The 15,250-nt window shown below is 36.2% G+C and overlaps 1 protein-coding gene across 1 annotated transcript; it reads left to right on the top strand.

Annotated features, from left to right (window-relative positions):
• The first annotated feature begins 14,167 nt into the window (after positions 1-14,167).
• LOC145679320 (uncharacterized) lies at positions 14,168-14,761 on the top strand. The gene has a single exon (XM_081749904.1). The coding sequence runs from the start codon at positions 14,168-14,170 to the stop codon at positions 14,759-14,761; it is 594 nt and encodes a 197-aa protein (XP_081606030.1).
• Positions 14,762-15,250: the final 489 nt, after the last annotated feature.

The raw sequence follows: 15,250 nt of genomic DNA, 5'->3' as shown, positions 1-15,250 counted from the left end.
AGGTTCTTCGGATCCAGGTATGGAACCGGTTCTGAAAATCGGATCTCCAAGAACCGGTTCCTCGTGAAACCGGTTCCGCTGGAACCGAAACTTTGTGACCAGCCCTACGCTAAACCCGAGCTGCTAGCAGATTGTGAACAGTGTGCTAAATGAAATGGTGGAAGCGACAGGCAGGCGCCCAGGCGGCGGCGGCTTGTCTCATTTGGCTAAATAAACTTCGTAAATGGCATACTCATTGGATAAACAGGCAAACTGGCCAACTCATTTGACTAAACACCCACTGGCGGACCATTTTTTTTCTGGAGGCACAAGCGGGTCAGGGCGAGGAGGGCACAAGCGCATGGTCCTCTTTGCAGTATTTTGAAGATGAAGAGCCGTTTCATAAGATCCGTTCTGGAACCGGGTTTTCAGATCCAGATCTGGAACCGGTTCCTAAGATCCGGCTCTGGACCCGGGTTTTTGGATCCAGGTCTGGAACCGGTTCCTAAGATCCGGATCTGGTACCAGGTTTTCGGATCCATGTCCGGAACCGGTTCTGAAAACCGGATCTCCGAGAACCGGCTCCTCGTGTAATCGGTTCCGCCGGAACCGGATCTTTGTGGCCATCCCTAGTAAATGCATGTATTTGTAAAATTATTACAGTACCTGCAAAAGAGAACGTCCGTATGTTATAACCACCATTTTTGGTGCTCTCCTTTGTTTCATGTGAAAATAGTACGTTCTTAGGTAAACATGTGCAAAACGGGGTTATTTGAGTCGAAAAAATTGGGGCCATTTGAGCCAATGGGGGCTCGTGTGTAAACTAAAGTGAATATCTTTAATTTATGAATTTTAGTTTTGTATTTATTGTTCAGCCTACTATGTGATGTATGTATGTAAAACAAAACACTCCATTTTCCTTTTAGATAGTACGAACTTACAAACCAAAACATAAATGCAGCAAGTGGAATAATGAAGATATGGAGAAGTCCATGCAAAGTGTAACAAAATGTTATTTGAATTTATACTACATGGAGCTTCACAGCTCTACAATTTTCCTTTTGATACTTTGCGAAGAAAGTGCAGTTTGAAACGGTTAGACTAGCTTGGGTGATAATAATAAAACAGTTCAATGTACAAAACCGAAAGTCATAGGACACTCCACAATACTGACAGAAGAACAGGAGGAAGTTGATTTTGCGAATTATGACTCTCACGGAAAAAGAACTAAGCTGCACCATGAAACGATTCGTAAAGTTGTGCATATGTAACAATAAATCAAATTCTGCAACCTTTTAGAAATTAGCTGGTGAAGATTGGTTTTCAAGTGAAAAGACATCCGAATTTATCATTAAGAAAGCCTGAGGGGCTTTCAAGATTTCGTGTTGAGGGCGTTAATAAGAAAAGAGTGAGTCCGATTTTCAATTCTTGAAAACCGTTAGGGGGGCGCAGTGGCTCAGTGGTAGAGCGTTCACCTCCGGTGCTTGGGGTCCCTGGTTCGATCCCAGCTCGCGCCGTGTGGACTTTGTGGTGGACAAACACCGTGCTCGTAGGTTTTCTCGGGGTTCTCCCGTTTCCTCCCACTTTCTTCATTCCACCATTTCACTCATCTCTCATTATCACCGTCTCCTTTAGCCTAACAGGCATAACCGTGGGACGTAAAACTTAAAGATTTCATTTCATTCCATTTTGAAAACCGTTACTTCAACAGTTGGTCTCAACACAAAAGTAACAATGTGGATGAAGTAAGGTCATTGGCAAGAAGGTGGGAGAATGGATACTATTTATATTGAAAAAGGAGAAAATGTCACTGTGATAGTCGCCTGTCGACGCAGTTGAACAATATATCCCACGATTTATTATTTTAAAGATCAACTATGAATGAAGAATTTGTAAACAATCTACCACCGGCTTCTCAAGTTTCCTTATCAGATTGTGGTTACGTTAATAAAGCGCTGTTTGTTCGCTGGATCGAGTTTTTTTTTTTTTTTTTCAAATAAACTGTGCTGATGGAAAATGTTTGTTAATTTTAGACGGACGTATTTCTCACTATCCGCTACAAGCTCTCAAATTTTCTAAGAAACATGGCAATGAATTTTTGTGTTTGCAACCTCACACCACTCATGTATTACAAAATTACAATCACTGGATAGAGCAGTATATTTTCATGACATTAGTCCATCAGAGCCCGGAAGTTCAAGTAATAATCGAATTTAAAATTCCAGTCTGGGAAATATAATTAAGAGTACATGGGATGTACAGCATATGATAGGGCAGTAATTCCATTATATGCTGTACAGTGATGGAAGTTCTTCTCAATCTTGCATAAAGCGTTAAATGTATTTCCACGAAGAGGAAACAAAGTTTTGGTATACTTACTTCTTCCGAAAATGTCCAACAGTTTCGTACGAAACGGAAGTTATAAATGGAGGGATCCAGTAAAGTGTCGAGGACTAAATGCATCAAAAAGACAAAAATGAATAGGTCTGTACCTTCAAGTGTTACATACGTTACACGTAATGATAATAATGATTAGAATGAAGCCAAGAACAATGTACCATGCGAATTCTGTAAGGTGAAATAGTACTCTAAAGAATCAGTGAACAAAGATCAATGTATTCGCTACCAATATTGTAAACAATGGTACCATGAAATATGTGTTGAACCTTATGAGGAAAAGCAGTTTGTATGCAACAAGTGCCTCAAGGTTACACATTCCTTGATAACTTTCATCGTCTCGTACTTCAGAAGTTCGAGAAATTAGTGCTTTCTTATAAGGTTGTATAAAAAGTAATTTTCATGCACTTTGCTTTCTCCATCACAAGTTTTGATTTTTATCTTCCTATACATTTAATTCATATTGACAAGACTACTCATTAAATTGATTTTGAGCATAAATCTTATTGTGAGTTCATTTTTTTTTATTTTAAAAGTTTAATTTGAACTACAGTTTTACTAATTGCGTATTCTTTTTATTTACTGAAAATTAATGTATAAAATGTAAAACTATCCGAAGTTTCTTTTTATGTTATTCTTTCAGGAATTTTCTTTTTTCTCGTTTGCTTTTACAAGTAATTATTTCAAAGAGAATAAATCAAACCACTTTAAGATGAACCTATACGTGTAAGATATTATGTAACATACAAGGAAATTAATAGTCTTGTATTATTACAACGCTGAAGGGCATTAGCTTATCCTGAACATCCTTTCCTATAAAAATTGCTTCACTTATTTTCTTTTACTACGAAGTTACGTTTTTCAAAAATTATATAGAAAAGGATGTAATTTAAACATGAGCATTAATGTAATTAATGTAAACAATGTTGATACAGGGAAATACCCAAATAGCCCGGTGAGAAACCCAAATAGCACCATGATTTTTACTAGTCTCGAATTCTGTCATTTTTATTTGAAATTCGTTTCCTGAATTTCCATGATTCAACAGGTTATTTATTCTTTAATATGTTGTACTATGATAATGTGCGTAGATTATGGCCTAATTATTTAAACTCTAAAGTGCGTCGCTTTTTGGAAATTTTGAGTTTTCCCTTACTATACTCAAAGAGCCCCGGTCTCCCCTATTTTGTCTAAGCACAGAATAAACTCTCGGAAGAAAAATTCAAATGAAACGCAGTCTTTAGCGTATCACAGTTATATCTTCTAGGCTAATGGTGACTAATGATAATTGAACGGCTTCCTGTCCAAGTTAAGAGTGTGTGAAAATAGAAAAAATATCTTTGATCCAGGTTAGGTTTATAACGACTGTGCATAAGACTGTCAGGCGGCAAAGATCATGTATGATGAACGAGAGTATAAGGGATTCTTCACAGGACAATAATGATTCCCACAGGCGTGTGCAACGTAGGTGCCATGAGTGCCTTGGCACCCCCACTAGACAAACTTTTTTTATGTAGAATTATTACAAACTGAGAAGAGAATGATCTACATTCTGCTTCAGAAATTCACATTTAACTTCCGCGTGTCATAGTTAACAGTACAATTATTTTTTCGTGAATTAAGAAAGATAAGGAATGTATGCGCTATGTTCGTAAGGTGTAACGACTAAATGTCAGATACAATTGAATGTCAAAAGAAGAGGTGTTTACAAAATAATTACGTGTAAATTATTTCCCGTCTGCATGTGTGCCGTGCGTCGCCGACGTAGCAGCGGGTGCAATTACGCTGTTTTCTTAGGGGTTAAGGGGGTGGTGGACGACATTCCATATGGTGGTACTTTATATCTGGCACCCACATTTCCAATGTCCTGCGCACGCTAATGATGATTCGCACAAATTATGTGAATACAATTTGGGCGAAAATAAGCTGCATTGAAAGATTTAATCCTCATAATACGTAATACCGTAGAAGATAATAATTACGAGCAGAGACCCAATGCAACTCGATGAAACACAAGCTGTAGCGCGTGTTGCACAATGATACAAAAAATACAGTTTCAAACTACCGATTTATACTGTTTCGTACAAAGTAGGATAACTGTGAAATACTCAGAAGTACCTTGTACACTATTTGTGCAATGCAGTATGTGTGCACGAGACAGCTGTGAAGAATAATAGTTCACAGTCTGATATTGTCAACCATTGACCGCATTGCAAGATGGCATTGACGAAGCAATTTTTTTCGCCTGCGGACAAACAAACCTGAAATTTCGGGATGACTGCTACGGCTGTATTAACTCGAGCAACAAGTTCTTCAGCTGTTGTAGCTGGTGTTGCACATAAAAGGGGTTTCATACTACGCTCCCCCCTCCCCGAAATAAAAATCAAGGGGCGTGAGGTAGGGTGAACGAGATGGTCACAACACAGGTCTTTCTCTCCCAATCTAACGATTTGGGAATGTTTCATTTTAGGTAGTTCTGTATATTCATGTCAAAATGTGAAGGTGCACTGTCATGTTGGGATCACATCTGCTGTCTTATGTTCAAGGGCACGTGTTCTAACAATGTTGGGAGATCATTACATAAAAATAAATGATACGTACTCCCACACAGGCGGGTCAGTAATAAATAAGATCCTACCACAAAATTATCCACCATAGCGCACCGCACGCTTGCACTAAGTCTCTGCTGCTGATCGTTCACTAGAGTTGCATATGGATTTTTACGTCCTACACATGGCTACTGCTAGTTTTAAGACGGTCTCTGATCCTATCCAGTACATTGTCTTCAAATTCAACTGTTCACATGATGCGATTTGCTCCGCTTTCCTATAGAGGAAATTGAAGAGATCTATTCTCCCGAATGCGAATATGGAGGCATGGAAAAATACAGATAAAGGCACTCTGGTGACGGTCAGGATATAAATACCACGCCTCTTGGCTATTTCCCTTTGCCTTCCCATAAAAACGAGGAGCATATCTGCCAACTTGGGGACAAGGTAATCTGCCACTGAGCAAGCACGTACAAATTAATACAATCAATTTTACTTATACCCACTTCTACACTTTACACGACCGTAAATACATGGATACTACCTTCTACCGTTAAATGCAACACTTCCTGTTCTATTATGCAGCAATTCCACAGGTAACGCCAGAGCATCGGACTATGTATATCACTCACAAGTTCTGAAGATGACTACTACAACACAACCACGCTAATTGACGTCATCCTATCTACAACAAAACTGCAAGACAGCCTTCTGCACACAAGGGATGATAGTTCTGCAGTGTGCGACCAAAGCATCATGCCCTTAGTGAAAGTACTATGGGCTACGTACGTGCTGCTGAATGTACGCAAAAGTGCCACATTTTATTTCGTCCGTATAGATATTCATCCGGCTTCAAAGTACATTAGAACGTCAGAAAAAGATTCACCCCCTTTTTTACTCGTTCAACATATATGATATTTGCATATTTTAATACTACATGTTGTTTCTTTGCCGCATGACTGTCCTATGCACAGTCGTTTTAAACCTAATCTGGATCAAAGTTACCTTTTCCATTTTCCCACACTCTCAATTTGGACAAGAAGCCGTTCATTTGTTATCAGTCACCATTAGCTTAGAAGATATAATTGTGATACGTTAAAGACTTCGTTTCATTTACATTTTTCTTCCGAGAGTTTATTCTGTGCTTAGACAAAATAGATTAATCACACATGTGTATCTCTCTTTCGAATTCTAAGTGTTCTAATTTGAACGATGTACTATTACTTTTGATTATTGAAATCATGTACTTGATTGTTGTTCATTTTCCTTATTCAACGTTTGATAAATACTCCAAGAAATACTCCAGTTTCTTTCGGAGTCACCCTTGCACCACCACTGCACTAGATCCAATTGTGCGCAAATGGAATCTACGGCTAAAAATAATGGATATTCTCTTTTATCCTATTTCGATCCGACGTTTTGTTCTTAAGTTATGGCTGTTTTTGCTTTTTCCGACAAATTTTCTGGTGATCAGGGCGCCAAAAGTAGGATTTTTACACCCAGGTTGGTGTATACTTTTGGTTTTGTCTGGGTATGAGGAATCACCTCCCGACATTTACTACATTAATTAAGTTACACCTTGTAATATATATACGGGTATAATTTTTTGTATTAAAACCACCAAATTTTTTTAGTAATGTAAATAGCTAAACTGAGAAAATCTCGAAAACTTCTTTACTAGAGACACACTTTTTAGTTCTTGTAATATTTTTTTTGTTAAACAAAATGAAGCTAAGACTGAACAAAATGAATATACCAAGAAATAAATCTATATTTTAGAAATACAATAGGCACTAATTATTCTAAAACTCAAGATCAATCAAATTTGTGAATGAAGAGATTAGAAAAACTTGAATTGTTTAACTGCGGTATATCGATTGCGCTTAACTTCTAAATTTTTTTTTTTTTGACAATTAATAAGTAGCAGCAAAAAAAAAAAAAAAAACTATATTATCTTACCAAATAGACCTTACGTGTTAATTGCTTTACTGGCTTTATACATATGTTTTGGAAAGTAATTCTACTCTTTACCTGTTCTTTGCCAAAAGCAACTATATGAATGTGTAATACAGAACTGGTATACAGAATAATGATAATAATAACAATAATAATAATAATAATAATAATAATAATAATAATAATAATAATAATAATAATAATAATAATAATAATAATAATAATAATAAATATTTATAATGTGATATTTCGCTGGGCGCACTGTATCCTTCACGGGTTCTTTATCAACAGTAACATTATGTATACCCTATTTATTGTACAGAACTGTGGTATACCGTTTATCTTTGACGTGGTTTCTCAAGGGCGCCTTACCTAAAGGGCGCACTGTACCCTTCGCCATACAGAAGAAGAAATAAAATCGTTTATCTTTTATGTGGTTTCGCAAGGGCTCCTTATGAAAGAGCACACTGTACTTATCACAGGTTCTTTACCAATAACAACTGTAAGAATTTATTATAAATAAACTTGTACCTTTATTTATAATGTGATGTTTGGGAGGGCGCACCGGGACATGTCCTGGTGGGTCAGCACGGACCTGTTGGGAGGGGGATAGAAAGATGAGATACAATCGGTCTCTAGAACACTGTGACAGTGTGTTCAAAGGGGGTACTTACTGTTGTGGAATTTTGACTACGTTTTATATCACGTGATAACGGAGTAAGAAAAGTTTCCTTTTCTGATTTGTATTTACTCTTATTGTGTTGTGAGTTGTACATGGTTGTAATCGAAAGTTGATCGACGCTGGTTTCTGAAGATGCGCCAAAGTTGACTTGAAGAATGAGAAAAATGTAGTGTAGCAGCGACTTGGGATACGTATTATTATTATTATTACTGATTGCCACGGGTGCTGACTGCCACAGCCAATTATTGGTGCTGACTGCCACGACTGTCGCTGATTGCAAATATGAAGGTGCTGACTGCCACGAGCCTGGGAGAAACTGTATTTGGAAAGAGAGGAATTAATCCCTCATACTAAATTTATGATTATTAATTAATTTAATAGAGATTAATTTAGTAATCATCACAGCAAATATATGTGGCATCCTATAAGTTACCAAGTTGCTCACTAAGTGGAACGACATACACTTGGATGTTTATAAAGGGATTGTCTTTTCTCCTATATGTACAATTTGCACATTTCATTGTTTATATTAATTGTTTTATTGTATTATTTAATGGATATGATGGTCTGAAGCCAGCTGACAAGGGAAGTTTGGAAGAAGCACTCGCCTGCAGAGAAATAAGCATGTCATTTGAAGGACCAATTCATGCTGATTACAACAGGTAATAAAACTCCTGTACGTTGAGAACTGTTCGAGATATTCAGCTTGGAAATTTATATGAGAAAATGAGTGGATGCACGTTTCAATGCGTTAAGTATTCTCACCCATGGCGAAGCCTCATGGTTTGAACTTGCTATTGCTTGATCACTGGGGTCCATTCACAGACACTTTGTCCATTACAAGCTGCATGACGGATGGCAAAGACCTAATGGTTGAGAAGGTACCAAAGAATTGCACACGATTTGTGCAACCATTTGATGTGTTTTGATTCCGATCAATCAAATATTATGGCAGGAGATTTGTACATGCTATGAATCTTCTTCATCTGGACGTTATTATGTACCAACGAAACAATCAAATAAAGTTCGTGTCCATACGAATCACTTCCGATCACCGCGATACATTGGATTGTTTCAGTTTGCGTTCTACAAGGCAGGTTACGAACAAATTATAGGCCTATAATTTTTGAACCACTTGTCGAATTTGCTTTTTGCTTTGGTTCTGCGAACTGTTCTCTTGACGGATGCAACACAATTGCACATATAAAATGTTCATGGTGCAAGGGAGTATTTTGCCTGCGTCATTTCTTCATAAAACAGAAGAACAGTGATCAATTTTCATCTCTAACCTATGATTATTGTGAACCATGTAATGACTAATATATTGTATCTAACAAACCCATTAGTTATTGCGAAACACTTTTTTTCTGTTACTTCCGACAGCTTTCAATTTGTATGTCAATATTCGTTACTAATTATGTTGTACTTAATGCGTATAAATGCGTATATCCTCATTTTCTCATATAAACTTCCAAGTTGAATATCTCGACTGTTCTCAACCGTTCAGGAATTTTATTAGCTTGTTATAATCAGCATAAATTGGGACTTCAAATGACATGCTTAGTTTCTCTGCAGGCGAGTGCTTTCTCCTGAACTTCCCTTGTGAGGTACAGCCAGCAGTGCTTTTTTGATGGAACTTTCAAGAGCTACTCGAAACAATTTGCACAGCTGTACACAGTTCATGCTGACATAGGGAGTTCAAGTGAGAATACATAAATTGTACTAATTTTGTCCGCACCGCTCCCTGACAAAACTGAAAGTACACTCATGTCCAAAATTATTGTTGCATATCTATAACTGTCTTCTTGTAAAACTATAATTTGATAATTTTGCAGAGTACTTTTAATACTTATATTATGTGTATAATCAGGAAATTTATATTTGTGATAAATCTCATAGGAAAAGAATTATAAATACGAAAATCATAATGAGTAAAATAAAATGTAACTAAATGGACAAGAAAATTTTATTTTCGTTTTATTGTTCTTATTTACTGCTCTTTTGACGTGAAATTTACCACATACTTGTCTTTGCCGATTATACACATACTAACATTATAAGAAATACCGGGCGAATTTGTTATCAAATTATATTACTAGAACAACATATTTATAATCATATGACAATAAGTTTGGACATGAGTGTACATACAGAGACCTGTTTACCTTTGTTAGATGTTGGTCCGAACAACACGATCCTAAGGATCATCTAGTTTCTTTCATGCTTCTTGGCGTCCGGTAATGTTACGTCTAGCAACTTTCTCTCAGGCTCGTGGCAGTCAGCACCTTGATATTGGCAATCAGCGCCAGTCGTGGCATTCAGCACCCGTGGCAGTCAGCACCCGTGGCAGTCAGCATCCCACCGCGACTTGACTATTTCTTACATAACTTGGAAAAGGTAAGTATTATTTTTAATCTACCTTTAAACTAAAGATCAATTCGATTCACCTAATCATTACTGGGGATGAATTTTTAGATACTTATATTAAAATGATTTAATAATTGTTAAAACGTTTAGTGGGGAAAACGTGAGACAGAATCAAATGTTCATGTAGATCATCAGGCGTAAGCGTAATCATCAAAAGTTACTATTTTGTAAAAGAATACCTTGCAATCTTCGGGTATGTAAACAAAAAATGCAGCGGATTAAACGGATGTAGTAGTTGCACTTATAAGAAAAGCAGAATTTTCCATTAAAAATTGAACCTTATTGAATGATAAGATGTACAAGGGAGGACCCAAAAGAAACCGGATTTTCATTCTAAAAGTAATTTATTATATTTTTTACAATTTTTTGTCTCCTTCAAAGTACTCTCACTAAATGCGATTCATTTCTCCCATCTTCTTTCCCACTGTTTGAAGCACCTCTGGAAGTCTGGAACTTTTATATCGTCCAATGCGGTCTGCAAAGCTCTTTCTACAGCCCCTACACCATCAAAACATTTTCCTTTTAGATTTTGCTTAATTCTCGGAAGATGTCATCATGTTGGTCAAACAGTTTGCATCAATTTCAATCAGATTTTTCAAGTCCTGGCTCAAATTCAGACGAATGATTTGATCCTGTGTGAGCAGGCGAGAAACAAACTTAGCGGCAACATGTCTCATTTGCGAAAACTCACGCTGGCACTAGCTCCAACTCACTCCTGCCTGTTTTGAAATACCATCGATCATGAAACGACAATTCTCGCTGATTTTGGAGCAGATTTGTTCGATGTTTTCGTCGTTTCGAAATGATAAAGAGCACCCAGAACGAGCATGATCTTCAACACTCATCTCACCACACTTAAAGCGTCCAAACCATTCAAAAAATTGTGTGCTGTTCCTAGTATCCTTCTTGAAAGTCTTCAAGCATTTGGTAAGTTTTCGTTTCCGATTTTCCAAGTAGGAAGCAAACACACTCCTTGTTCCTTTGAATTTGTCATAACGATTTCCCAGGCGGAAAACGAGAACAGTTGAGAAAAACAATAATACGATCAAACGTTAACCTCCTACCCAGACGCCGCGCCGCTTGGCCAACTGATCTGAAAAGGTCTCTACTAGACCCACCTAGCAGGAGAACTCTCTACTACGCCTAGGAATGGCAGCGCTCCTTCAATCCGGTTTCTTTTGGGCCCTTCCTCGTATGATACTTTATAAATTTGAAATTTGACATTTGACTTAAAACAGGGTGTGCAATAATAGGAGGATTAAGGAATTTTCCCCTCCAAAGACTCCGAAAACGTAAAATTTTGCTTATTTGCCATTACTGCCAATTTATAAATTAACTTCCTCCACTTACCCCACTTACGTTAAAACTATTTTGCATCCTGACTTACAAGGAAAGAATCCCAACAATGGGACCTGGATTGAGATCTAACTGATTGGTATAGGTATTTCATCATCACTGAGAGTGGTGGTGATAGTCGTTCGTCTCTCTTTTGCCTCTTTATGGATTTGGGATATTTGAAGTTAAACTTTTACAGGAATTGAAGGTTTTTTTTTTTACTATAGGAAAACAATCAAGACATTAAATTTAAAATCAATTTTTTCCTATATAGTAAATTCCTGTGAAAATTGAAATTCCGAGAACCCTAATTTCAACATCACCATTCTCAGTGATGTCTAAATATACCTATATTGCAAAGTTCAGGCTAAATCCCGTTCTCGTGGATGGGATTCTTTCTTTGTTAGTTGTGTAAATGGAACTTGTGGAACAATGTCTCTCAATTTACTAAAAAATCACACTTGTTTCCTGCTTTTTAGCTGCAGAAATGTATGGGACGAGGTACTTAATATACAATTCTTTTAACCCTGTAAATGTTTGCAACTAATATAACATAGGTTAAAATATTTAAATTAGTCAGCAGCGTCTAAACTTCACATTGCAGGAATTCAAAAACAACTATTTTTTGTTGGGATGTTTACCGTCCTCTTCAGCAGAGAGGCTATATAGAAACGGGACCTATAGCTTGAAATAACATCCAAATCACTATCGGTTTGAATCCGAGGCATTGGACTCCCAGCACGGTTTGAAACTGAAACTAGACGAGCCGAAGGCGAGCGCTGTAGCCATGTGGCTACGGGTAGCCCTCAAAAGTAACAATTTGTTGATGTAGTATCATTTTGAAGAGAGATCTTCAAAAGAAATAAGTAAATAACTCTTTAAATCATTAGCTCTTAACTTAGACTTTAGTACCTATGAAAGCAGCTTATCTTGAATATCTTATTTCTACAGTGAAAAGAAGAATTTCATGTATATTTTGATATGAATTTTAAATTCAGAATTTTCTTAAGGGTGAACATAAAGTAATAGTTTTATATGGCAGGTGTTGCTAATTAAATACGAGTCTTCCAAACACAGTGAGAGGAAACTCTGGTATATTCGGAAAAAGTTTGAAAAGCTTTAATTTAGTAGTTATCCTGTGGAATTTTTCGTGGTCTTAGTCTTGAATGAATTTCTTATGCTTTGATAGATATATATTTTAATTCACATAAATACAACAAATAATATTAAACAAAAATTTAAACAGATAAAGAGCCGTTTAAAAGTAAAATAAAAAGAGGTGAGAAAATGGTGGAAAACTATATATATTATTGAGATACAAGAAAAATATAAATACAACAAAAACTGAAAAATCAAATAAACTTCAAAATAAAGGCGATTGTGAAACCTCATCTTGGTGTGATTTCACTAGTTTGGCAATGTTGAAATCAAGCAGAACTTTTCAGGAAGATTGGAAAGTAGGTCAACGTTTTAAAAATCTTTACGCTAGGATCAAAATTAAGAGTGTTATGTTTTGTTTTGATAGCGTTAATTGTTTCAAATGTATTGAAATTTAACTCAAACAATTTTTATGTAGTCATTTTGTGTGGAAATGAAAATTCCAAGGCCCGTAGGCTAGGTGCAACAATTCAAAAGCGAATAGAACGGCTATAACTCAATCTCAGTGATGTCGAAATACATATTTCGCAAAGTATGAGCTAAATCTGCTCTCGTAGTGGGGTTTGTCCCTTTATGAGTTCAAGAAGTTATTTCCCACACAAAATTAAGAAAATAATTTCATACAAACATTTCCGTCCTTACTTAATATCAATTCTAAAATATTAAAATTCTAGTTCTTAGTTAAAGAATGGCTAAACAAAGAAAATTTAATGAACTGTCACTTCTCTTATCAATTTCGTTTCGAGAGAGAGGGTAATTGCGCTAGAACAGGGCACTTTTTAAATGTTTTTTTTTTAAGTTATTAATTATTTGAATGCTCGAGGACCCAAACATAACACATTATTTTTACTTAAACGTTACTTTAATAGCAATTATCCCAAATGATTGCTGATAGTATGTTTCAGAGAGTCTAAAAGACTAAGCTAGTTGCGGTTTCGTGGGATATTAACAGATCGAACCAAATTTGACAAAATAAAAGTAATATTTTTGTTGCCTAAGGTAACATGTTTAAGCAAACATAATTTGATTAAAAATTTCAAAAATACGTGTATTTCTCAGGTTTCTTAACGTCTTTTGCGAATACAATAACTTCGTAATTATTAGAGGTTTACATTTATTTTGGTTTTAAAATGACGGCTCTTTGAAAACGATTTAAAATCATATTTTCATGCATAAATATATCGCGCTTTCTCAGTATAGAAAGAGAAAGAAATAAACTAACTTTAACCCTTTATTGGGCAGTGTTGCTCTCAAGAAACATCGCATTCTATTGCGTTATCCGCAAGAATTAACTTCTGTGATCATTTAATTGGCATTATTGCTTTCATACAATATTCATATACATAATTTGCGGTTTGCTTCTTTAGATACTTCTAATCTTCATCAACAGGGGACAGTCAAATTTAGTATTGTAGAAGCTTTATCTCCTACGTTCCGCGAACGTTCTTTTTGAGTTTTTTATTTGTTGTTTCTTGCTCCATAGGAGAGCGAACGTAACATATACTAGCCCTGAAATTCAAAATGAGTTCATACATGTTATGGCTAATACGGTCATAGAAAACATTATAAATCAAACTCAAGAAAGTAAATGCATTTCTCTGTTGGCAGATGAAAACAGGGACCAGCAAGACATTGAAGATTTGGCAATCGCCTTTTGATATACCTTTAATATGAAACCAGCAGAATGGTGTCCGAAATTATGTCCGTTTTAAGTGACCTTACGCTTAATACTAGTAAACGCATTGTCCAATCATATGGTGGTGCTTCTGTCATGAAAGGTGCAATTGGTGGTGTTCAAAGTTTGATATCAAAAGAACTGAACAGAAAAATATTATTTGTTCTTTCTTTCAACCACCAACTGCACTTGATTTTAATGCGTTCTATTAAAAACATACCAGAAGCTAAGGACTATTTTGATTTGTGTGAACAATTGTATGTGTTTTTCAGAAAAGGACGTGTTGCACAGATTTATGAGAGAAGTGCACTAAAACAATTGCTAAGCCGAAGACGGACAGGATACTTGGAACCAGTTAGCGTTGTTCATTCACAAAAGGAGTTAATTCTAGAAACACTTGAGTCAATCGCGGATTCCTCATTTAAAAGTCAATTTGGGAAACTTAAGACGGAGGCTATTGGGTTGTTGTGGCAAATGAAACAGACAATGTTTCATTTCCTCACAAAAGTTATGGTTAAAGTATTATGGTATCTGAATCCAGCTACTGCACTACAACAGAAGTTAGATATTGAGACAGCACTGAAATTAATAGAAAGTGTATAAAGTCAACTGCAGGAAATGAGAAAACCTACTGTATTCAAAGATTCTTTTGTTACAATAAAAGAAGAAAGTGATGCTATCGGATGTGATCCTCCATTGAAACGAAAACGTTGTCTTACATGTGTGTTTTCTGACAGTATTGTTGATGCTAGTGATGTTAACTTTGAAGATAAAGTGATAGTGAAGCAGAGTATTATGAGATAAAATATCATTGTTGCAGTGAAATTACAAATCGGTTTCAAGAAAAAACAAAGAAGTTATTACACATGTTTGGAAGTACTTGCTTCAGGTAGGACCAGTGGAAAAATTGAATCCGTTAAAGGGATTGTTGATTCATAGCCCAGAATACCGATAAGCACTGAAAATTTAAATACTGAACTTGAATTAGCTAAAACACTTATTCAGAATGTAACTTCTCTTGCAAAATTGAGACAGCCTTTCCAGGGATAAATCTTTTGGTAGAGGCAGCTCTAGCCATACCAAGACGCACTG

The sequence above is a fragment of the Thermobia domestica genome, chromosome 2 (genome assembly GCF_964235325.1).
Source record: "Thermobia domestica chromosome 2, izTheDome1.hap1.1, whole genome shotgun sequence".
Taxonomy (NCBI): Eukaryota; Metazoa; Arthropoda; class Insecta; order Zygentoma; family Lepismatidae; genus Thermobia; species Thermobia domestica.
This window is presented reverse-complemented; position numbering and strand designations above follow the sequence as displayed.